This window comes from Eutrema salsugineum, unplaced genomic scaffold (assembly GCF_000478725.1).
Source record: "Eutrema salsugineum unplaced genomic scaffold, Eutsalg1_0 scaffold_4, whole genome shotgun sequence".
NCBI classification, from domain to species: Eukaryota; Viridiplantae; Streptophyta; class Magnoliopsida; order Brassicales; family Brassicaceae; genus Eutrema; species Eutrema salsugineum.
The window spans coordinates 8,081,228-8,105,004 of record NW_006256686.1 but is presented as its reverse complement, the minus strand read 5'-3'; the positions used below and the strand labels follow the sequence as shown (position 1 = coordinate 8,105,004).

The 23,777-nt window shown below is 37.7% G+C and overlaps 3 protein-coding genes across 3 annotated transcripts; 2 read left to right on the top strand and 1 right to left on the bottom strand.

Moving 5' to 3' along the window:
• Positions 1–526: 526 nt before the first annotated feature.
• Positions 527–4,027, top strand: LOC18013973 (telomere repeat-binding protein 2). Its single transcript, XM_006418819.2, has 10 exons — positions 527–862; positions 1,412–1,560; positions 1,647–2,205; positions 2,287–2,430; positions 2,525–2,587; positions 2,675–2,754; positions 2,857–3,053; positions 3,130–3,396; positions 3,489–3,552; positions 3,642–4,027. Exons 2-10 carry the CDS (start codon positions 1,480–1,482, stop codon positions 3,816–3,818), a joined length of 1,632 nt encoding a protein of 543 aa, XP_006418882.1. The 5' UTR covers positions 527–862; positions 1,412–1,479; the 3' UTR covers positions 3,819–4,027.
• A 4,543-nt stretch (positions 4,028–8,570) lies between these two features.
• On the top strand, positions 8,571–10,399 carry LOC112084444. The gene is made up of 7 exons (XM_024153576.1): positions 8,571–9,122; positions 9,255–9,417; positions 9,517–9,717; positions 9,801–9,872; positions 9,921–10,139; positions 10,232–10,306; positions 10,395–10,399. The coding sequence occupies exons 1-7, from the start codon at positions 8,571–8,573 to the stop codon at positions 10,397–10,399; spliced, it is 1,287 nt and encodes a 428-aa protein (XP_024009344.1).
• A 4,959-nt stretch (positions 10,400–15,358) lies between these two features.
• Positions 15,359–18,244, bottom strand: LOC112084443. The gene is made up of 8 exons (XM_024153575.1): positions 17,933–18,244; positions 16,674–17,534; positions 16,528–16,602; positions 16,266–16,361; positions 15,943–16,026; positions 15,778–15,850; positions 15,600–15,610; positions 15,359–15,532 (listed from the first exon to the last, which is right to left on the bottom strand). Exons 1-8 carry the CDS (start codon positions 18,242–18,244, stop codon positions 15,359–15,361), a joined length of 1,686 nt encoding a protein of 561 aa, XP_024009343.1.
• Between the last annotated feature and the right edge of the window lie 5,533 nt (positions 18,245–23,777).

The following is a 23,777-nucleotide window of genomic DNA, read 5'->3' as shown; positions in this document are numbered from 1 at the left end:
TAGATTATATTTATTTTATTAATCTGAGATTTTTAATATGTTTCTCAATATGATGAAATTAACTACTAAAAAAATTCCTTTCCTTACACAAATAAATATATGTGACAATTTCATTATTTTCTTCATAAAAGGAAAAAAACCTCTAAAAAGGCAAAAAACAAGAAAATACAAGAGAAAACATAAAAGCATAAACGAATATTCCAAGTTACAGAATGACAGAAACTGAGTTATCTCATTAAATAAAATAAAAAACATTTTCTTTTGATTATGAGTTTCTGTTTTTTATTTTATTCAAAATTTTATATCAGTGACGAGACGTAATTTTCTCTTACAGGCTACGGACCGGAGTATTCACCGTTGCCACGTGGCTAGATCTGAGAGCTTACGACTTACTAGTGTATCGTGGGCCACCGAGCATAGAGAAAGAACCGGGTCTTTAGGTGAATGTTTTACTGGCTATAGCCGGTAAGAACGGGACGGGTAATACCGGTAGGTCCGGTATGTGATGAGCTCTACACAAAGAGGGGTTTAAGCAAAGGCGTTTGTGGTTCTTTGAATTGAAGAAAGGGTTTTTGCATTTTCTTTTTCTTTACTTGAATTTGATTTGATTATCTTTTGTGGTGGTGAGAGAAAAATTAAAATCCTATGGGTAGCGTTTGAAACAAGTAAAATTTTTCCTTCACTTTCTTGGGGAAAAACATGGGTTAGAGGAAAGATTTTGGTTGAGTGTGTAAAGAATTCTGATTCCTTCTTTTTGCGTTTTGTGATTACTTTGTCTCCGATCTCGCATTTTCTGGAGATTTCGTTCGAAATTGTTGAACTTTTCTCTTTACTGTTTTGGAAACTGAAGATTCAGAAAAAGGTGAGAAATTTTTAAATATTTTCATGGTTTTGTCATCTCGATTTTGTCGAAAGTTTGTGTTTTTTGTTTGATCAACGAGAAACTTCGAGGACAGCGAGTTATTTCTTTGAATTTTGATCTGGAAGATTCCGAATTTCAGGTTCTCTGGTTCTAGATCGTAAAGGAGGTTTCTTTATCTTTTGAAACTTATCGTCATCTTCAATTGATTTTTGTCGTTTTGCTAACACTAACCAAAATTCTGGTTCATCGATCTGTAAACCCGATCTGAGAATTTGAAGTGTCTCTGTTTTGGAAAACGTAAATCTATTACCAATCGAAGCTTTTCTTCAGGTTTCTCTGTGTGCAAATCTATTGAATTACGCTTTGCGCTTTCGAATCGGATCTTATGTTTATCAGGGTTTTAGGATGGTTTAGGGTTTGAAACCCTTTTAAGTATTGCTTCTTATGCAATCTCAAGACCCAGATCTCCGATCTGTTAATTCATCATCTCAATTCGTGGTGATTCATGTGAAATTCAGAGTCTCATGGTTCTCATTTCCAATCTAACAGATCGCTAAGTTTCATCGATTTCCTTCACGCGCGTGGCGATCACATCATCGTGTTATGCATCCAAAGTAATGGTGTCACATAAAGTCTTAGAATTTGGAGACGATGGCTACAAATTGCCTGCAAAGGCACGAGCTTCAAGATCAGTCCGGGTAACTGGACTTTGCTATTATCGGTTTTTCTTGTATAGAATTGTTAAATGGATGATTCGTTTACATGATCACTCGCTTTTTGGCAGAAAAGACGCATATACGAGAAGAAAATGTCAGGAGAGGAGAAAATGTGCGCCATTGACTTATTGGCCACCGTAGCTGGAAGCTTGCTGCTCGAGAGCAAAGAAAGCTCGGCAAATTCTGGTGAAGATATCTGTGTAGTTGTACAAAACACTGTAAAGAAGGAGATCCCGGCTGAAGAAAACCCTGTGAATCGTAGTAATCACTTGTTGGTAGGTGACAAAGTAGAGAATGAGGTGAAGGGTTTTAGTGATTCTTGTGAAGTTGAAAACTTTACTCAGGAACTTAATCCGGGTGTGAATGGTGACGTGAAGCCTGATGTTGTAGTTAGTATAGGTAGTAACAGTAGTACCGAGTTGGGAGGAGCATGTGGGATCATCGATGGTCCCCATGGCTCTCAAGATGATGTACATTTGTTTAGTAGAGATAATGATGATGATGAAAACTTCTCTGGGTATATTCGCCCTCGTATGAATAGGACTGTTCCTCGTATTGGAGACAGAAGAATCAGGAAGATATTGGCATCTAGACATTGGAAAGGAGGTTCCAGGAACAACAACGCAGGTAAATTTGCTCAAACTAATGTTTTTAGTTTTATCTTTGTTGTTTTTTAATGATTGTGTTTTGATTTTGGTACTTCTGCAGATGCAAAGCCGTGGTATTGCTCTAAGAGGAGTTATTACTTGCAACATCATCAGAGGAATTATCCCATCAAGAAAAGGAAATACTTTGACAGCATTTCCGATTCGAATTCTGATGATTACCATTTGAAAGCAAAGACACATAAAGGTGAAAGGAGAAGCTATCATATTCTCATTCTCTTGTTAGGATGTTGTTAGTCTCTGCTGTTTTTGTGACGCGGCTTCGCAAATTTGATCTGCAGGAAGCAGAACAGTATCTTCCATGAAAAGTCGAAATGCGTCCTTTGTGTCAAGAGACCATCATGGTAATTTTTAATGGAGTATCAATCTGGACCCGTTGTTGGCTATTGTTTCATTGAAAAAGTGTAATATTGTGAACTGTTTTTCTTTAGTGAGGCTGCGGATCAAATCCTTTAGGGTGCCTGAGCTTTTCATAGAAATTCCAGAGACTGCTACTGTTGGCTCCTTGAAGGTGCAATACCTAAACCTAGTTGTGCTGATTTCATTACCTAAACTGCTACTGTTGGCTCTTTGAACTTACCGTTTTTTTTTGTTTTTATGTTGGGATTGTCAGCGGATGGTGATGGAAGCAGTGACCACCATACTCGGTGATGGACTCCGAGTGGGGCTGATGGTTCAAGGGAAGAAAGTCAGAGACGATAGCAAAACCCTTCTCCAGACTGGTATCTCTGAGGAGAACACTCACTTGGACTCTCTTGGTTTCAGCCTTGAGCCCAGCTTAGAAACTACCTCTCAACCTTTGTTATCCAGGTTCTCTCTTCTCTTCACTCTCTGAGATGCCACAGCGAGTCTTTGCGACCTAAAGTCATTGTTTTCTCTCTGTCAGTTACCTCTCAGAGCATGCCTTTGATGATTTGACGTTATGCCCCGGCAATGTATTGGACTCTAATCATAACTCAGCACCATCACCAGCAGATGATTCTAGAGCTTTGGTTCCCATTGCGTCAGCAGCATTGTTGGCACCTCAGGCTCCTAACCGTAAGTTTAAAAGGACTGAGCAGCAGCATGCTGCACATCGCAGAATTCGTCGACCTTTCTCAGTTACTGAAGTAGAAGCACTTGTCCTAGCCGTTGAGAAACTCGGAACCGGAAGGTAGGAAACAAACAAAACAAAGAATTAGCATTCTTCTTTTTGGTGTTGCTTTAAATAAAGAACTGTTTTGTTTGTATGTTTGAAAACTGCAGGTGGAGAGACGTTAAGGTTCGTGCTTTTGAGGATGCAGACCACCGTACCTATGTTGATCTCAAGGTTAGTATTATTAACTGTTAAACTATGATCTTACAGTTTGAAAATATTAGTATCATTGTTGCTGGTATTGAGTCTTTGCTTATATGAAGGATAAATGGAAGACGCTGGTCCACACAGCGAGGATATCGCCACAGCAGAGGAGAGGAGAGCCTGTGCCGCAGGTTCTATTGGACCGTGTTCTCAAGGCACACGCTTACTGGTCACAACACCAAATGTATCAACTCCAGACCGAGCCACCACGCTTTCAGGCAGAGGCTCTAATCTAAAGAGGTCCTTATTTTAAAGAACCTTTGTGCATTATGATAATGATCCATATTGTATGATTCTGACAAAGTTGAATGAAGATCTGGTCTCAGTTCTTCTTGTGTTTTTCTTTTTCTTTCAAGTGTAAAGTTTTTATGATTGAAATAAGGTGTTTTTTTTTTTCTAACAATGTAAGGGATAGTAAATGAGTTGTTGTAAATCTTTTGTGTCATTTTTTTTTTCTCCCTATATGATACTAGATTGTTTAAGTTATTTAACCTATCCCGATGATATCAATAGTTTTATAATACAGTATAACTTTTTTTTGCCTATTAGAATTAAATAAATAAATATTCGTATTTATTATATCTATTCTGTAAATTTGTTTAAAAGAGACCATTTTCAAGATTTGAATATAACTCATCGTCGTTAGTTTCTGATCTTCAAAAGTCAAATAAGGACAAAAGATGAAAGACCATTGGTACAAGACTACAAGTACAAACCATACAAGATTATCTTTCTCCCATTTGTCAACAACTAATTCCAATCTATATGTATAACAGATTTATTTATTTGGTAGGCATGTTTATTCTCATTTAAATCAAATATGTATAGAATTCTAAACCGAACATTATTATCAGTCTGGTATACATCTAAAGATGCTTACTTAGTGCTTATTGCTTTAGTGCACACCGTACAATCTTTATACCATGGTCCACGTACAAAGAAAGTTTTTCCCTTTTTTTTGGAGAAACTTTCAAGGATTTAAGTTGGCCTACCAAAAAAAGATTTTTTTTTTTCGGTGTGTTTGTGCAAAACTCCAAAAAAGAAATATTAAGATAGCTTTTTAGTAAAAGATCCACAATTTAAGTACTTTTAAATGATAACCACACATGACATACAAAAATAATAGTATTCCGAAGAGGAGATGAATGTAGACAGCAAGTCTCCATCTTAATAAACTCCTCTCCCCAGTTATTGTACAATATACTCTAAAATATACATTAACCGTATAGAATATGAACATCTAATGGGATAAATTGGTTATTATAACTATATATATATATAATAATAGGTTCACGTAGTGTTGACAAATTAAATATGTTGACATAGTAAAATTTGTTGGACCAACCGTATATAATATCCAGCTACTAAATTGGTTATTAACTGTATAATTATCTATATATAAGTATGTTAACATAGAACAATTATAAAGGGTGCTCTGAGTAGTTAGATAATCCTGAATTTTGATAGAATGTAATTCTTCCCTCTTGGACTTTGACTGTGCAAGAATTCATAGACACGGATAAGTTTTACTTAACGATATAACACTAAATTACACAGTTAATTCATAACTCATAAAAGACAAGTAGAATTGTTGACAAAATAAAAATAAAATATTAAGTAGGTTAGGTTTGGCATCCACGTTTGCCTCTCTCTCCTTCACCTCAAATCTCTGTCCAATTCCTTAGGTAGAAAATCTTATTAATTATTTGGTCAAATCTTTCGATATTTTATTGTGAACTAACGACACCAAATTATATATCATTTCGTAAAAAGTAGATTCCAACGGCAAACTCTGAGTTCTCTTAATAAAATTAAGATGAACGAAAAATCTCTTTGGTTACTCTTCAATTCCTTTTCCACATCCATAAGTTTCTTTTCACTTATATTCAAATATATAAATAATTCTTTTTTTTTGTAAAATTGGTATATTCAAAGGTTTTCAGATAAAAAACTAATCACCAACGAATTGGATCGGATACACGTTAGTAATTTGCTGATTTAATCGTAGAAAGATAGCTAAATAGAATCAAACCTAGAGCGATAGAACACATACCTATATTACTAGAATTCACAAACTACATACAACTTGGTTAAATAATTCTTATTTTGAAAAAAGAGTTGTTTGGGTATAAACTAATAAGGGGAAAATTAAAAAAGTAGAAAACGGATAAAAAAATTTAGGTGGAAATATTGCATAAAAAATTTAAAGCCCGATTTGCCCCTATGGTATCTGTAGAAAGCGATATTTTCCAAAGATATTGTAACCGACATTGCATTTAATGCTCTGGGGCTTGCAGTAGTTATAAGACGCCGCCGCCTGACACGGAGATTTGCAATATCTTATTATTGCTTGGTCGCTAACAAATTCAGATAATAACGACATTGGGACGCTAACAATTATTTTATATTAGTTAACACCTCTATTTAATGCATACCCGGTAATGTGGATTCAACACAACAACATTCTCTCTGTTTCTTCTTCATTTAATATACAGAATCCATGTTCTGTCCACAATAAGTGCTGCAGAGAAGCAAGATTGAACTGGGGGAACTCAGATATCCAAAAAAAAATCCAGGTAAACTTTCCACATAAAGTTAAATGTTATCCTCGTTTTTTTTGGATTTATGCATAACTTAGTTATATGAGATGTTGAAAAAATTAGCAATTATTGTTGATAAATCAGTTATCTAACATCCGACTTCTCCTCTGCAGGGAAATAATATCGATGACTCTAAAAGTTTTTGTTGTTCGCGGCGTTTGGAAGAAACGCAGCGATGCGAGTTGGTTCACGAACCAGACAAAGTTGGGTTTCACGGATGCGTAGGAATGAATGAAAGCGACTCCTTCCGTTCGATGGTCCAATCAATCAAGACGGAGTTGAAACTTGAGCCAGAAGACGATGTCGAGGTGACTTACACTTGGCCAAAATGGATCTTGGGACCGGAGTGGATGAAGACACCACCAGTCTTTATACTGAACGATGAGGACGCAGCGTTATTTTTGGCTATAAAGGCAGATCTGGACGAGGTGTTTCTGAGAGTTAGGGTTTATCGAACAACCACGGAGACGGATGATAACACGGGAGATCGTTTATTGGATTTAAACACTAACTGTGTTAGCAATATTGTTACAGGGACAATTATTATCCCTTCTGAGGCCCAGTATCGTAGCTCTTCATCCCAAACAGACACTCCGAGGACAGTCCTGCCACCTTTAAGAGGTATGAATTCTTAATATTTTACTCTTATAGGATAAATAAGTACGCATTTGTAACATATTGCTTACAGAAACTTTCTGTTATAAGGTTTTTCAGCAATGGAAAGTACAAGTTTGGCACCTGAAATGAGCTCAACAAGTTTCCTGACTCCTACCGTAATGGGTACGTTTGAAACATTAGGTTGTTCATAAATATCTTCAATAATCAAACTAAAATGTTACGAACCAACACAGCAACTTAGCACGCTACGTTTTTGTCTAACAGCCGGCTACGCAAGCGGAACCAATATTCCTCTCCCTACCGGTACTGCCAAAGATAACACTTCTGCAAAAGGGAAAGGTAATATATTCCTCGTTTTTCCATTGCTGGAATCTGTATGTGAAATTGTACCTGATATATCTCTGAACTCGTGTTGGGTATCTGAAGGTATAATGATAGATGTTACTGAAAACGGGGAAACAGGGGTAAACAACACACCGCTTCCTCGGGATCTGTCGGAGCTGTGGCACTTCTTCCATGGGCCACCAGGTCTATTTGGTCGAGCGGCAGAGGATATTGAAAATGATAGAGTTAGCAAAGTAACTGATGCAGTTGACATCATGGAAATTGATGGCCCCGCTAGAACATCTATACTCCCAACAGCCTGCCGCGAAGCTGGCCTACAGCTTACGTTAGCTGGAGCATACACCGACAATGATAATGATTTCACCGTTGTGCCAACACAAACTAAAATGGCACGTATAGAGTCATTATCCTCTTCAAACTCCATCACGCCTTCATCAAGTAGCCATGATTTTTCGGAAGAAGAGCTTGTGTCAACAGAGGAAATAGATATACGTATGTCCCTCATTGGTAAGGAAGTTATTTTTAACATACTACGATATTTGTACTTAGTTAACCTGTAACAAGTTAAGTTATATGTTGTAACATATATTTCAGGCGAGGATTTGATCGAACGTCTTTACGACGACCCTGTTCCTGATCCTATCTTGCAAACACAAAGTCAGCAGCGTGAAACCGTAATAGGTGCCAATTTGAGTGGCAACAAAGGCAAGGGAATAATGATTGAAAGAGGGATAGAGACCCGTGAAGTTGGAGCATCTTCGAGGACTGCCTATGACAAGTTTCCACCGAACCCTGGTCTGGTTGAAGGAGGGTTGTTATTAGCGTCTAACACGAATGTGTTAACTGCTGCTGTTGAATCGTTATATGCTAACAGGCAACAGTTTAGCTATCCTCCTATTTTCTCGACTGGAAATCCTGTCATACCGCTGCACACACCGGCTATGACAACAGAGCCAAGAGTTGAGCCAGCCTTGCACGAAAGGGACGCGCCACCATACTTTGACGACCCAGTTCGAGGAGGTTAGGCGATATTTAAGTTAACGTTATGTTATAAATATTTTGATGCTTGCTTACTAACGTTATTCCATTTACATGCTAGCTGATGAGTTAGCGAGAGGCTTAGGAGATGTCCACTACGAAGGCGATGACATTTACGTTGGACGAATCTTCAAGACCAAGGATGACTGCAAGTTGAAACTGGCGATACATGCAATTAACCGAAGGTTCCATTTCAAGACTGTTAATTCTTGCCCAGAACACGTTATCGTAGTATGTGTTGGTCCGATGTGTCCCTGGAGAATCTACGCTGTTCAGATGAAAGATAGTTCACGGTTTGAAGTTAGAACCGTCAACGGTCACCACACGTGCAGTGTGGACGCACGTGGTGACTTCCACAGAGTAGCTACTACATAAGTAATCGGTAAAATGGTCCGTGAGCGTTATGGACAAAAGATCAAGGGACAGAGAGCATGTGATCTTCGCCGCCTACTACGACAAGAGTACAGCCTCCATGTCAGCTATTGGAAGGCTTGGAGAGCGCGGGAAATTGCTATTGACGATGCTTTGGGAGGGGCTGCAGCAAGCTTTGCGCTGGTCACGCCTTACTTTGAGAAAATGCTCACAAGGAACCCTAACTCAGTAGTTGCTCTGGAGACTGAGACTTCGCAAACTGGAGTCGTCCGTTTCAAATATCTATTCTATTCTTTGGATGCTTGTGCTCAGGGATATCGTTACATGAGAAAGGTAATTGTGATAGATGCTACACACTTGAGTGGACGGTATGGCGGTTGCCTCATGGCCGCTAGTGCCCAAGATGGTAATTTCCAAGTCTTTCCGATAGGGTTTGGAATCGTCAACATTGAAAATGATGAGTCATGGGAATGGTTCCTGAGGAAGCTAAGCACCATTGTTCTAGACGAGCATGACTTAGTTTTTGTCTCAGACCGCCATCCTTCAATCTATGCTAGTATTCGTAAGGTTAGTAGCTATATTGACCGGTTAGCATCTAAATAATGATAGTTAATATTTAGTAGTGTATATTAATCACTAACCCTTATAGGCTATTTACTGACATGGTTATCGGAAATGGATTTGTAATGTTTCTCCAAGGTGTATCCCATGTCTTCCCACGGTGCGTGCATTGTCCATTTACAAAGGAATGTCGTGACACATTTCAAATCGGACCACCTCAGCCACCTTACCTCTGTAGTTGGGCGAGCTTATCGTTTTAGCGACTTTGAGAAAGCATTTATGGAGATAAAGGCGATTGATGGTAGGTGTGCCGAATATCTAGAGTGAATTGGTTTCGAGCACTGGAAAAGATCACACTTCGTTGGTGAACGATACAATGTGATGACAAGCAACATTTCAGAATCGTTGAACAAAGTGATGACCATGGTGAGGGAATACCCTATAATTTCTATTTTGGAAACCATTAGGACGACACTGGTGTCCTGGTTTGCACTTAGAAGGGAGTCTGCAAACACTGAGACCGACGTGGTAAACCCAAAGATACAAGAGATGCTTATTGAAAGTTTCCACAAGTCCTCAGGATACTTTGTCATGAAAATAGGTAATCAAAACGGTTTAATTGTTACAGCCTAACTGATATAGTTATCATATACTGAAGTGCTAACTATTATTTTATATTCGTAGGAAATGGCCTATATGAGGTGTGGGACGAGGTTGAAACTGCTTTCGCTGTGAATCTTTCGGAACGAACTTGCAGTTGCAGGGAATTTCAGTTGCTACATATACCTTGTTGACATGCCATAGCTGCAGCCATCCGTGAAGGCATCCAGGTAGATAGTTTAGTCGACATACACTACTCCAATGAATACCGAAAGCTGGCATACAAAGGACTTATTATGCCGGTGCCTGATATGGACCACCTCGCACCAAACCCCGATGATGTAGGAGGTGGGAAGCTTGCACCACCATCGGTTCGTCGTCCCCCAGGCCGACCACGGAAACAGAACTCGAGGGGAATTCAAGGTATAATGATGTGTATTTGCTAACAGTTTTACATATAATTTATTAAGATAATTTGGTTAACATTGATAATTTGTGGGGATAACAACTTGAAGCGTGTGTCAAGAAGGAAGTGCACAAGGTGCAGGGGACGTGGGCACAACCGTTCTACCTGCAAAGCTCCATTGCCGGTAAGCCATTTTAACAGAATACTCTATTTCTTCAATGACCTTCTTTGACTGCAAAATCTGAAAACAACATGCGCCTCTTGTTGTACAGGGTGAGTAGACTTGTTGGGTTGAAGGAATAAGTTCTTTTTTGGCGGCAGGATGGTGTGAAAATCCCTTCTTCTTATATGGTGTTTTACATGAAGGGAAATTAGGAACTTTAATGTTTTCTTCAGTGTAGGTAGCCGTGAAATTTTCACTTGTTTTATAGAAACGGCTGCAATGTTTGTCGTCGCTTTTTGGAATGTTTATAGACGGCTACGCATGAACTCGGTTATGTATTCTATAAGTTAATACACCATCCTTTAAACATTATAGTTAACCCGCAATGGTAACCTAAAGTATGTGTTACCGTAACGAACACTCATTATTGTTAACTTATTAAATATCCATTTAAAATTGTAACGTTAGGCCCTATACGTAGTGCTTAGCAATACACACAGAGTTGCAAATATGCCAGTTCACAAGAAAGCTCTAACCTAAATAATGGATATTTAGGTTAATGTTATATAATGGATAATGCTCTAAACCCTAAATAATGTTATACCCAATACCCTAACTAAAATAAAGTTAACCCTAAACCCTAAACCCTAAGTAACCAAAACCCAAAAAAGAACAACACTTCAACCACACCATGAAGTATTAAACCCTAAACCCTAAACCCTAAACCCTAAACAGTAAAACCAGTAAACTAACGTTCAAGTAAACCCTAAACCCTAAACCCTAAACACTACTAACCCTAAACCCCAACCACATGATATAGACCATTCATACTAATTACATATGTTATCTGCTAACCAAAGTAAATAGCGTACATAAGAAGTTGCTATCAATTAAAAGGCATGTTGCACGGTGATGTTTACATGGTAACTGTTATAGTTACATGGTAAAACATTTACAACGTATTTTTAAAATTTTTATTTCAAAAAACAAATCCAAAATTAAACACCAATGGTATAATTTGAAAGCGTGTTTTCAAAATCTAAAACCTCGATACCATATAGTGAACCCAAACCCTACTTACCCCAATCCCAAATCCCCAAGCAGTAATCTAAAACCAATGACTCTATCAATGTCGACAGTTTTCAAAGAAGTTAACTATGTTATATGCTAACGTAATTCCGTCCACCAAAAGTTGTTATTAATCAAAAACATGGTAGTCAATAATGTTTACACGGTAACGGTTATTGTTATATGGTAACAATATTACGACTTATTTTTAATATTTTATTTGAAAAAAGTAACCACCTTTATTTCTATAATACTGGATACTATATAGTGAACCATGACCCTGCTTAAACCAACCCAAACACCAAACAGTAAACACCAAACCTTTGCTACATGGTTATACAGTTTAACACTTAATTTCTGTTGTTAACCATAAATGTTATCGACTACATTAATGTCGACGAGTTCCCTACATCGCTGGACCCTGTTTTAGTATCATTCAGTATACAGTATACAATGGTTTCCAAATAGTAAGACTTGGATAATGTATAGTGAACCCTTACCTTACCTAGAGCAACCCAAACCCAACAAATCAGTAATCTTAAATCTATGAGCTTCAACCAAAAAAGAAATCACATCAAATGTTAATCGTTAACATTTGCGTTCAACATTAAATGACATATACCTTATCAAGTAATTGAACTTTATTATCTGCTAACGTAATTAAGTAGTGTCAATAAAAAGATGTTATCAACCCAAAATCATGTTACACACAAATGTTTACACGGTAATTATGGTTGTTACATGGTAACAGTATAACGAATGTAAACATCTAAAAAAAAAAAATCCATTCCTAGAAATTGAACGCAATGGTTAGAAATACTATGACCTCTATACTGTCTACTGAACCCTTACCCAACCTAGAGCAAGTTAGAAATACTATGACCTCTATACTGTCTACTGAACCTTACCCAACCTAGAGCAATCCATATCCCACAAAACAATAATCTTAATTCTATGATCAGCAACCAAAAAAGAAGTCCCATCAAAAGTTATGTGTTAACGACTGCGGTCAACGTTAACTATGTTAGTCTGCAATCTAAACAACTTATTTTACATTCAACCAGGTGTTGCTACATTGTATAAACGTTAACAATAATTTTTAATTGTTAACAATTACTATTAACGGCTAGCACAATGTACGAGGTCCCTACACTCTTGGACCATGTGATCGTATTTTTAGTTTACAGTTTAACTGTTTTTGTTAGATGGTAGCTCGTTTAGTACATAATTAATAATTAAAAACAATAAGTAATAACGACAACAACTTTGTTAAATACGTCATTACGACATCGAGTAATCTAATAAAGAAATATAAAATACAAAATGGCGACGATGTAAATGATAACACCGTATTTTGACCAATTTTATGGATCGTTTTGAATACTTTTTCTATGTTTTTAATTGCTTTTAAGTATTTTTATTATGTTTTTTCTAGTATTTGTAGTTCCAAGACTCTTTTCAGGTAACTTAGGGAAAAGCTTAACAAAATGGATAGAAAATCAGATTTCAGCTCAGAGTCAAACCGTCAGAAGTTCACCCCTGATTGAAGGCCTTCTCACCGTCTGATCCAGCTCAAATTTGGAGACCTTAAAGATGGAAGTATCAGCTTTCCAGTGCACTTTACAGCTTGGCAATCCAACGGTTCAATCAAAAGATACGCGAAGAGCAAGATGTCCCGTAAATCAGCTGGCAAGCACTTCCACCCGCGGCCAACAAGCATTTTCCCGCGGTCAGGAGCATCCCGACCGCGGAAAACCACTCATTCCCCGCGGTCAGAGCACTCCCGACCGCGGCCTTCAACCTCCGAGCCCAATAGCCCATTTCTGAAGCCCACAATAATTCTCTCATTTGGAGAAACCCTAAGTGACGTCCAGAGAGGTTTTGAGCACTACAAATACATATCTTAGGAACCCTAATCGAAAGAGATGCTATCTTTCTTATTGTTTTAGAATACTTTTTTGCTTTAGATTTTAGGGAGAGAGTGATTTGTTTTCTTGAACCCTTGTTCTTTCTTTTTCAATTTCGATTTCTATTCTACTTCTTAATACTATGTCTTTGATTTCGTTTATTATGTCTGAGTAGTTTTATTGTTGGGATTAAGGGATTTTCGATGGGGATTTATATGTTCGATGAGGATTCCATGAGCTTTTAAGCCGAATCTTAGAACTTTTTCTTCTGAATTCGTTTTTACTACATGAGAGTAGCGTCATGAACTACAATCTGATCCAGATGCTTGGTGACTTGTTCATCAGGTATCAGATCTAGTTTGGGAGAGCAAAACAAACATAGGAGTGGAAACCTACCTATGGGCGATTTGTGAATTAGGACGAGTCTTAAACATAATGCATCTCTTCTCTTCCATGGCCAGAGTGGAAACCTACTGGTCAGGGTTGAGAGAGATAGTTGTCTATGATCACGACAGTGGCGTATTCATACGTCCGTGACTCCAGTTCGAAAAGTTTAAGCTAAGATCTTACAAAATTTCCTCTCTAGCAATGTTTTGAATCGTTCGTACCCCTGAGAAAACTTCCCTGAACCCCAACGCTTTTTTCTCCATTGATTTACACCGATTTTCTTTAAAGCTTTAGTTCAATATTGTCTTTCCTTTTTAATTCATTTTCATTTAAGCATTAGAATATCCGTTTTTAGCATTTTTAGTCATTTTCGTTAAGTTTAGTTATTACGCAATTTAATTCCCGTATTTTCTTTTAAGATTTCGTTTTTACATTTTAAAGACACCACCAAACCCCCACTAAACCGTTTTTGTTCTAGACTTCCTTACTTTAACTTATTTCAAAGGCTTTTTGCAGCAAAAGATCCTCCTTCCCTGTGGATTCGATCCCTAAGTACTACAATTGATCAGTTGTGCACTTGCGGCTATTGATTTCAATTAGGGTAAAACTTGACAACCCTCGACACATCACGACAGCACAACCTCAGTAAAAAGGCATAGCAATATGTAAATAGCATTATCTTAGCGTATCCTCTATCATCTAACAAGTTAACACAAACAAACGATTACAATCGTAGATAGCCACATTCCACTCAGCAGAGATAAAGGTATGAACCAACCGTAGCAACCTTCTTTGCCTCAAGGTCGATGTGAGTTAGATCAAAATCAGTAGACCCCTCCATGCCAAAAATGGCATGGGATAACATAAGGAAGTACGCGACCAAACCTGCATCGTGCGTTGAATTGACCTGTGGGACATCAGCCACCCTTGCAATCTCATACTGAGTACTGGCCACTTGGCTCATCTCATCGTTAGCCGCAACTTGCCTAAACAAATAAGGCAACATCTCCGCAATGGGTCTGATTTCTGTTTTCATGCTAGCATCCGTTCGAAGATTCGCGTTACAGTTGATAATTTGAATCTTGCGAGATGAGAGATCAACCGCAAGGAAAACCCAATGCTTAATATCCAGATTGAACGGCAGATACAGAACATCAGCATCGGTGAATAGCTAAACGCGGTCCACTTCACCACGGCCTTCTATTTTGTCGATGACAGCTTTCGAAAACTTGAAATCAGCCCGGTTATCCGTCCTGCTAAATTTAGGGTATAACTTAGTTAGCATGGATACAAATTTTGTATCCAGTACATCCAACCTAGGTTTCCGACTGTCGTCTCGGAGCAGGTGTCTCCCCAACATGCAGAGTGAATCCATAACCTGTTGTAAAACAAACATTGAGACGAAATCCATAGGCCAATCTAAACTGTAAATTGTTTAGCGTACATACCTTCGCAGGCATGGATTTCTGTCTTCCGACCATTTCACTAATATCCTTCGATGTTAGCATGGTACCGTCCACACAGGTCAAAGGCCTAAATATGATTGATAACAGAAATGAAAACTCCGCTTGCAAACTCACATAGACAACACTAAAGTTATAGTCAGAACACCAACGAACCTTTTGAAGGCTTTCATTGCCTTCTCGAATCGTTGCAATACCGCGTTCTCTGTGTCGCCAACAGCAGGCGTTTGACCGATCATTGTTCTAATTCATTTCTCATACGTAAATGGACTGTCAATTCGGCTAGAAACCGTCCTCACACGCTTACTCACCCTCCTCTGAACTTGCCCAACGTCTGCTTGTTGCTCCGGATTTTCAACATTGTTAACGGGGTCATCAACCATTCCCAGAATAGAAGAACGTTCAGTACGCACCTCCCCAACCTGCGGTAGTAAATAAGGTTAGTAACTTGAAAAGAAAACGTTGAAAGCGACAGCCACAATTACGTACGAGGACGAATTCTAAAACGTGCAAGTCCAGTTATTAACAGGCAATGCTTATGTTGCTAACCGCTAACAATATGATGTTTGCGGATAACCGCGTTTAAGCGTAAACTACAGAATTATCTGTAATGTTAATTTTCATTGAGTACAAACAAAAGGTATACTAGATATAAGAAAACGTATACCAACATCAACGTCATCGGACTCTGCAATGTTAGAATCATTTCCCCCCTCAGGATGAGAATCTGCAAGCCCTTGCTGCAACATAAAATTAGGTTTTCACGTTATAGTTACTAACCGTAATATTATGTTATAGTACGAAAGCATCGCCTAACGTTATAGTCACTAACCTTCTCAACGAAGTTGTTCTCTGCTACAGAGTTCAGTTCACTAATTTCTTGTGAGTTTGGTGGAAGGGATGACTCTTCCGTCTCCTGTGGGGTTGAAAAAATAATAAAACAAACAACAGCCATATTACAATGTAACAGTAAAGATATAACGATTAATATCTCTAATCTACTGCTAAACCCAAAATCTTAACATGTAAACAACACTATTAACATCTACCATATCGCAAACCAAGGAATGCATGCGTGGAGCGTGTTCTACCCACATCCTAGTTGCAATCTATTCAAATATCCTATCTTTATCAGACTGTGTTATTAAAACCTACCTTATCAGCCGGGTTCACTCCAGGGTTCCCTCCAGACGGTGACTTCTGAACGACTTCGGGTTGGGTGGTTTGTGAACAAGAGTACACTTCAATATCCTATTTACGGCAATCACTCAAAAATGTCAGTCTAGTACACTCTGATAACATAATTATATAGTCACTATTCGAAATAAAGTTAGCCTATTGACTACAAAATTAACTTCTAACATCAACATTAAGGCCTCTATCCAAACAAATGCTGGATAATGACAAGACCAAGTACCTGGTCGTGCAAGTTTACTGGAGCGGGGGTCTTTTCGAGTTCGTTGGGTTGGATGGACGGGCGACTTACTAGGTCCTACCAACAGAATTAAACAATAAATGTTAGTCAAATAACCCCATTAATATACAAAGATACGACACCCATACCTTTTCCTGCGTCATGGGTGGAGAAATATTTACACCATCTTCCAATGGAATTTGTGATCTGAGTGCACCATCTGCTGCATCTTGGCCACCCATCTCGCTCAGGTCGTCCACTCGCACCACACTTTCCACACCTTCCACAGTTTGACGATTTCCTGGGATGCAGTCGTTGGCAGTTTGTGATGCATAAAGAGACAAAATCTCATCAACTGTTGGAATATTGTCGGGATCTGGTATGGGGTGTGGAGTAGATCGATCTAAGGCTGCCTGTGGATCGTGTTGGCTGTGGGATGGAGCGGCTGGCGGGGCCTGTGGCGGTGAAGTCAACCGGTTAAAACTAGGAGCATCATGTTGGGGGCGGCTCCTTGTCCTACTGGCGCTAAACCCCGACAATGAAGGACCAGCATTCACTTCTCTGTCGATAACTGCGTTATCAAGAAACCATTGCGTAACTCCGTTAACAATGTTGCGATTGTTAGCCTTTAACAGTTTCTCAATCTTCTTGTTGTTGTCCTCAATAAGTTTCTGAACCAACACCCTCATTGTCTCCTCTGTAAGTGTAGCTCCTTTAGCGGCGTCGGTAGCTACTGATGAGGAGTTCCGACGTTTACTAGACTTTTTCATCTTCCCCTTTCCTTTCTTAACAACGGCTACCTTAGTCTTCACACCACCCCTGCATGAACTTGTTCGCACAGCTAACTCTTCAGGCTTCAGTCCAGGTCCAAACATCTTAGACTTGAACTCAAATCCTTGGTTGATTAAAATAACCATATGGTCAACCCTTTCGTCCGCTTCATCTTCACTCCAAGAGAGATCTTCATTGTTAAATTCGATATCCGGTCGGATGATGGATTGAACGTCAACCTAAATACAATAACACGGAGTTAGAACTCGGAACATAAATAAGCAGGCATGTTCCTAGTTAGCAGTTAGCTAATTTACCACCTATACTATGGTTAGTGACTAGCTTTTAAGTAGACTATGTTGTCGGCAATTAGGCGGGATCGAGTTAACTGCTAATGATAGAATATGTTAGCAGCAATTACCCTTAATCGACTTAATGGTTATCCTACCAATATAACATCTAAACCCCCAATAATATTTATTAACAGCTAAGTATAGACTATGGTACATGCAATTACCCTCAATCCATTTAGCGGTTAACATAACAATATAACATCTAATACTTCAAACACTATTTACCGTTTCAAATGTTATCTTCTATATATTTAGTTAAATGCTAAACAGTACACCAATCATACCTTCTCTTCCTCATCCAGCACTCTCGCTTTGTTGAGCTGAAGCTGAACTTTTTGTAGCCGACTGCGAGCACCAGTCCTCCTTGGACTGCTATCCTCGTCTTCAGAAGATTCATCGTCATCTTGGATAGATGGAACAGCCTCCAGTACAACCATTTGCAAGGCTGGAAAGAGTCCGCCAACAGTAATGCTAGCGGTTAAAATCTGGGAAATATTCCGACCCTTTATGGAATTCATCATCACATCGAAAGATAATCTCCCCCAAGGATATTGCAGGAATGAATCAAGGTCTTCGACCATCTCAGCATGGTCCATGCTGACCTTAGACCGACTAAAATGTACTCAAGAGACTAGAAAAGCATCCATGATTGCAAGACAAGCGTAACGAAGTCTCAACCGCGTATCTAGCTCTGTTCTCCTCTGCAAAATCTCAATGGGCCGTTCGACTGGGACCTCCTTCTCATCACCAAACCGGGTCTTGAAGTACCCTGGGACCACATGAGGCCGTCTTTTTTTCTTCTGAGAAATTGGATATTTACCGCAATTCAGCCCTGACACTATTTTAAACTCCCGGATTGAAAAACGGATTGGTTTGCCGGCAAAGACCAACCAGATCTCGTTCTCCTTCTTTACATATAGCAATCTAGTCAACGTAAACAACCCAAAGGCACCAGACCATGCAGGCTGATTTGCAAATTCAAACAATTTCCCGAACTGAGATGCCTTCATAAACTCACGCTCTGAAGAATTCAAAACGGCGTCAATGTCGGAGATGACAGTCATCTTCTGGTAAATGTTCAGGTGGTCGCCCATTGGAACTTCTTCGGGGCTGAAGTATCTTTGAGGAAGATCAAAATCAGCAACCTATACAGAGAACCAGATCTGTAAACTTTAGTATATTGCATGTTTAACGCACTCTATTTACACAGCAAGATCTCTAAACTTAAACGACAATCCGAGAAGATTATATCCAACCCGAACAATTGAACTTTATAGTTATATCCAAACAACTAATTTACCTCGTCGGACATGGACTCAGATTGAATATCATCGCCGTTACTTTGGTCGGAAGTGTCCATAATGGTTGTACGGTAGTTTCACGCTTGGGAAAAGCGGTTTATGTTGGAACCCTAGATGAATTGGACCCTTTCGTTTCCCCACCAGTTGATAAGGACAAAACCACTTTTTTTTCTCCCAATCTTTTCCTCGATACACCTAAAACGGGCAATAATGATTTCGTCAGGAAGTGGTGGCTCACATATACAGGATATCGTATTTTACATGTTAAAGCGGATTTCACAGGTGCTAGGATCTCAGGCTTTAGTAGGGGTAATGTTGACATTTGTTTTTCAACAGTTGCTTTCTCACTGACTACTTTCTGACAAACTAATTTACGGTTATCTATTTTTAGATACTAATATTACTCTTGAAAAAATATCATCTATAAAAATTAATGCAAATCTATAGTTGACATTATGTCATTATATTCAACTTACTAACTTAGTATTTATCATTTCCTATATAAAAAAATCCCTAATTGTTAAAATGATTTAAAATACACTGGAATCATGTGGAAAAATGATAAAAAGAAAAAAATGTAAAAAAATTCTGAAAAATAAAAATCAGGACCAAAATACGTAGAATGATATATCGGTTAAGGTAGAAATGGCAATCCGACTTGACAACAAAAAAACTCTGGAGTCTCAAAAGTAATAAAACGATATAAAAAAATAATATCCAGATGCTCAAAAAAATTTAATAAAAATTAGGTGCCTCAAACTGTTGCTTTACTAGCTTCAAAGCCAGCCCTAAATAAATCATAATACTTATTTTAACAATCTCTGATGTAAAGATTAAGTGATAAAATGATAGACATACTTACACTACAAGAAAACATCTGTTTAACAACGACCATAATCATCGCTAAATCGTTGTTAAACAGGATTTCCAATGATTTTACGATGAATCCAAATTCGTCGTGAATCGATCGTCGTAAAAGTTAATTCGTCGTAAAATCGTCGTTAAGTTTACGAGAAACCAAAAATCGTCGTAAAAACGTCGGGAAACATGCGTCGTAAGTTCGATGTAAACTTATCGACGATTTTATGACAAAATTAAATTTGTCGTTATTTTGTATGTTGTCACTAATTCGTCGTAAAATTTTCGTTGGTTATTCGATGTAATTTACAACGATTTAAGGATAAAAATTTATAATAAATATATTATTGAAATAATGCAAATTGCATAATTAAAAATAAATTTGAAAATAAATATGAAAAATAAAATTATTTTAATTAAAAACGAAAAACAAAATATTTTTATTACAACAAAAATAAATCATATTCTAAGTATCGTAACAAATTTCGAAATCTCCAAATTCATCCGCAAGATTGGTAACCGGAGCTTGCAATTGATCTCTTGCCTCTTCACCATTTGTGGATGCTCTTTGAGTACCCGCTCCTTGTGTCACCGCTCTCCGTGCTGCCATTCTTGCCTCCTTTTCCGCTGCACGCTTTTGACGTTTTGCTTGCAAAGCATTTACAACATCTGAGATTGAGAGGACAATGATATCAAAGATATAGTCATACTCTGAAATCTCCTCCTGAACATCCTGGTGATATGCGGTTTGAGACTCTTCTAAAGTCGCAATCTTGGTCCGTAGAACGACTGGATCATCTTCTGGTCTTCGGCGGAGTGGAGCGGATAACGAAGCGGTCGAGACTTTCCCCTTCTTTTTCGGAGCGACCTACATTTTAAATTAAATTTTATTATAAATTAAAAATATAGAAAATCAAATGAATATTAATTTTATTTATTAAATATATAATTCCTCGAAGATTTGATCGATCTCACGAGTAGTCAACCCTCCAAATTGAACTGAAGAACCTCCAGAAGATAGCTGGGTCTCTCGCTCATAAATCTTTGAAGTAACTTCATTAAAGATCTCCTCGACTCTCTCAGAAAAAAAGACACCACTCTTTTTCCGATGACACTTCTCGAAAACCTGTGTCATCGGAGTGAGTTCGCCTCCATTCTCGGCAGCCTACAAAAAAAATTATTAAAATACTTTTTGAGAAACCATATATTAATTATATGAAAAATATATAAATAAATTTTTCATACCATCTGAATTCGAACACCCCCATATGGTGTTTGACCAGCTGTATGAGAAAAAGCCACCGTCTGGACCAACCACATTGCGAGAATTGGAATACTTCTCTGCAATCTCTTGTGTGCGCGGAATCTGTCAGTATCGCACCAAACCCTTCCATACCTCAGGGTCCATGCTAATAGGCTTTGCGTCATCGCCAATGACTTTCCACGCTTTCTTCCAATAAGAAACGGTGCCCATAAGTCGAAGGTTGTAAAGCGTTAAGATTACAGGCCATAACGAATATTGTCTGCCTGACATACCAAATAGACTAAATCCATCTGTGCATAGACCAAGGTATACATTTCGTTTCTCTCTGGCAAAATCTGGATGTACTGACTTAAAGTGTTTCCACGCTTTAGCATCTGACGGATGAGTAATCTTTCCATCTGTCTGTAAATGATCTGCATGACATCTCATCGCTGCCGCTGTCCTTTCAGAATGATACATTCTTTTCAACCTATCAGTTATAGGAAGGTACCACATACACTGGAATGGTACTTTGCTGCGACTACTTCCCTGCGGCTTATATCTTGGCTTCTGACAAAATTGACATTCCTGCAACTTATCATCATCTTTCCAAAATAGCATGCAATTGTCAACACATGCATCTATCATCTCAGAAGGCAACCCTAGACTACAAATAAGTTTCTGGATCTCATAGTAAGTTCCAGCTGCTAAATTATCCACCGGCAAATACTCTTTAATCAGGTCAGCCCAATCATCCATGCAAGTCTCAGCTTAGTTATGATCAGTTTTAATAGTCATCATCCTAGCTTCCAGCGATAATTCAGATTGCCCTTCTTTAAATCCATTGTAAAGTGGCTGATTAGCAGCACCTAGCATATCATAATTTTTTTTTGCATCTACATTGGGTTCTTCATCATGGACAGGTGCAAATGTATTTGTGGTTTCGTGAAATGCATCTGTAACCATGTCTTGAATCCTACCTTTTCTGCTCTACATGGTAATATTCTTGATGCAAATTGTTTGACGACTCTTCAAAACTTGATGCTTGATAATTGCTATTACTACTATATGCACTTTCTCCATGAACCTTCTCCATGATGCTACCATATAAAGTAATGTGGCATAAATCCTCTATGTAATATATGCGACCACACTTTCGCGATAGTGATAAATTTTCTATTCATGCATTTAGGACAAAGACAATACATCATACGACTGGTAATCGTCTTTCAAAGTTTTCTAGCCTCATGCATGAATCCCTCTACCCCCTCACTGAATTATTTTGTCAGCGATCCCGTTGAATCAATACGATTGTACATCTATTTCCGATTTCGTATATGGACAATATTTCGTATATTTAATATTCACTATCAAAAGTGAATATTTGTTCCCAGTTAAGTGATCAATTCAATCACTTTAATTATTTGGGAGCATTGTGATTTTTGGGGTTATGAGGGTGGCACTATATATAGATTTTTATTTAGCATACCATCAAATTAACACCGTTATTTAACAACAAATTAACAATGAAAATGTGTTTACCGACGAATTAACGACGAAAAAAAAAATCTGGTATACCACAAAACTAAACGTGTTTGACCTAACTAATATTTTGTCGTAAAATCATCGTTAATTTGCGAAGAAATATATTCATCGTTAAATCGTCTCTAAATTACAACGACTTAACGTTGATTTTGAAAATCGTCGCCAAATCTTCGTTAATTTACGACGCTTGCATTTTACCGCAAATTAACGGCGATTTTACAACGATATAGAAATATATACGTTAAATCATCGTTAATTCGAAGGGACTTTACAGCGTTTTAAATCGTCGTAAAAATTCGTTGTTAAAGTAGTGATTGCTTGTAGTGTTATACTAATACACGAACCACACGTTTGAGTTATGACTATGACAATGTATACGGTATACCCTTGCAAAGTCAGTTACCCACACATACACGCACCACACAAGCTAAACCATGCCCTCAAGTTATGTTTCAAGTATAGCCTCTCATCTGGATTATTATCATATAAATATATATTACTTTTGTGTTAAATTATAAATATTTTATTGAAGATAAAGTTAATTAGGTATTCCAAAATGCATTAACAAATTGTTCAACCTAAAGTATTGGTTCCATGGTAAAAAAAATAAAAAAATAGAAGCAAAATTAATCAATACTAGAATCGATGTCATAACTAAGAAATCATTGACGTCAATCCAGTAACGATAAAGAACTTAAAAACTCGAATAAAAAAATAAAGCCTAGAAATAATTGGAGAAAAGCAAGAAAAAGAGCTGAAGAAGCGTCAACAATACAAGCTAAAGCGGTTTCATCTTTTTATATATGTTTTACACTATAAAATAAATTTTACTTACATCTGGATTATTATCATTATAAGTTAAAATTTACATACTTACATCTGGATTATTATCATATAACTAGATCTAAAAAATAAACGACAATTGAAATCAATTGATTTAATATGTTTCCTTCTGGAATGGTTTGTAGTTTTGTACTCTAGATTTATAATCCACGCATACGCAAAATTTCATTTTTAAATAGTTAATTCATTATATTTGTTTTTTTATTGTTCTTAATTTATTAGATTCATTTTCTATCTTCATATTATCATAGTTTGTTATTTTCATTTTTGGTCTTCTTTTTCATCTTCAACATTTTTGTTCTCGTATTTTCTGAAATTTCTCTTCATCAGTTTTGTGTC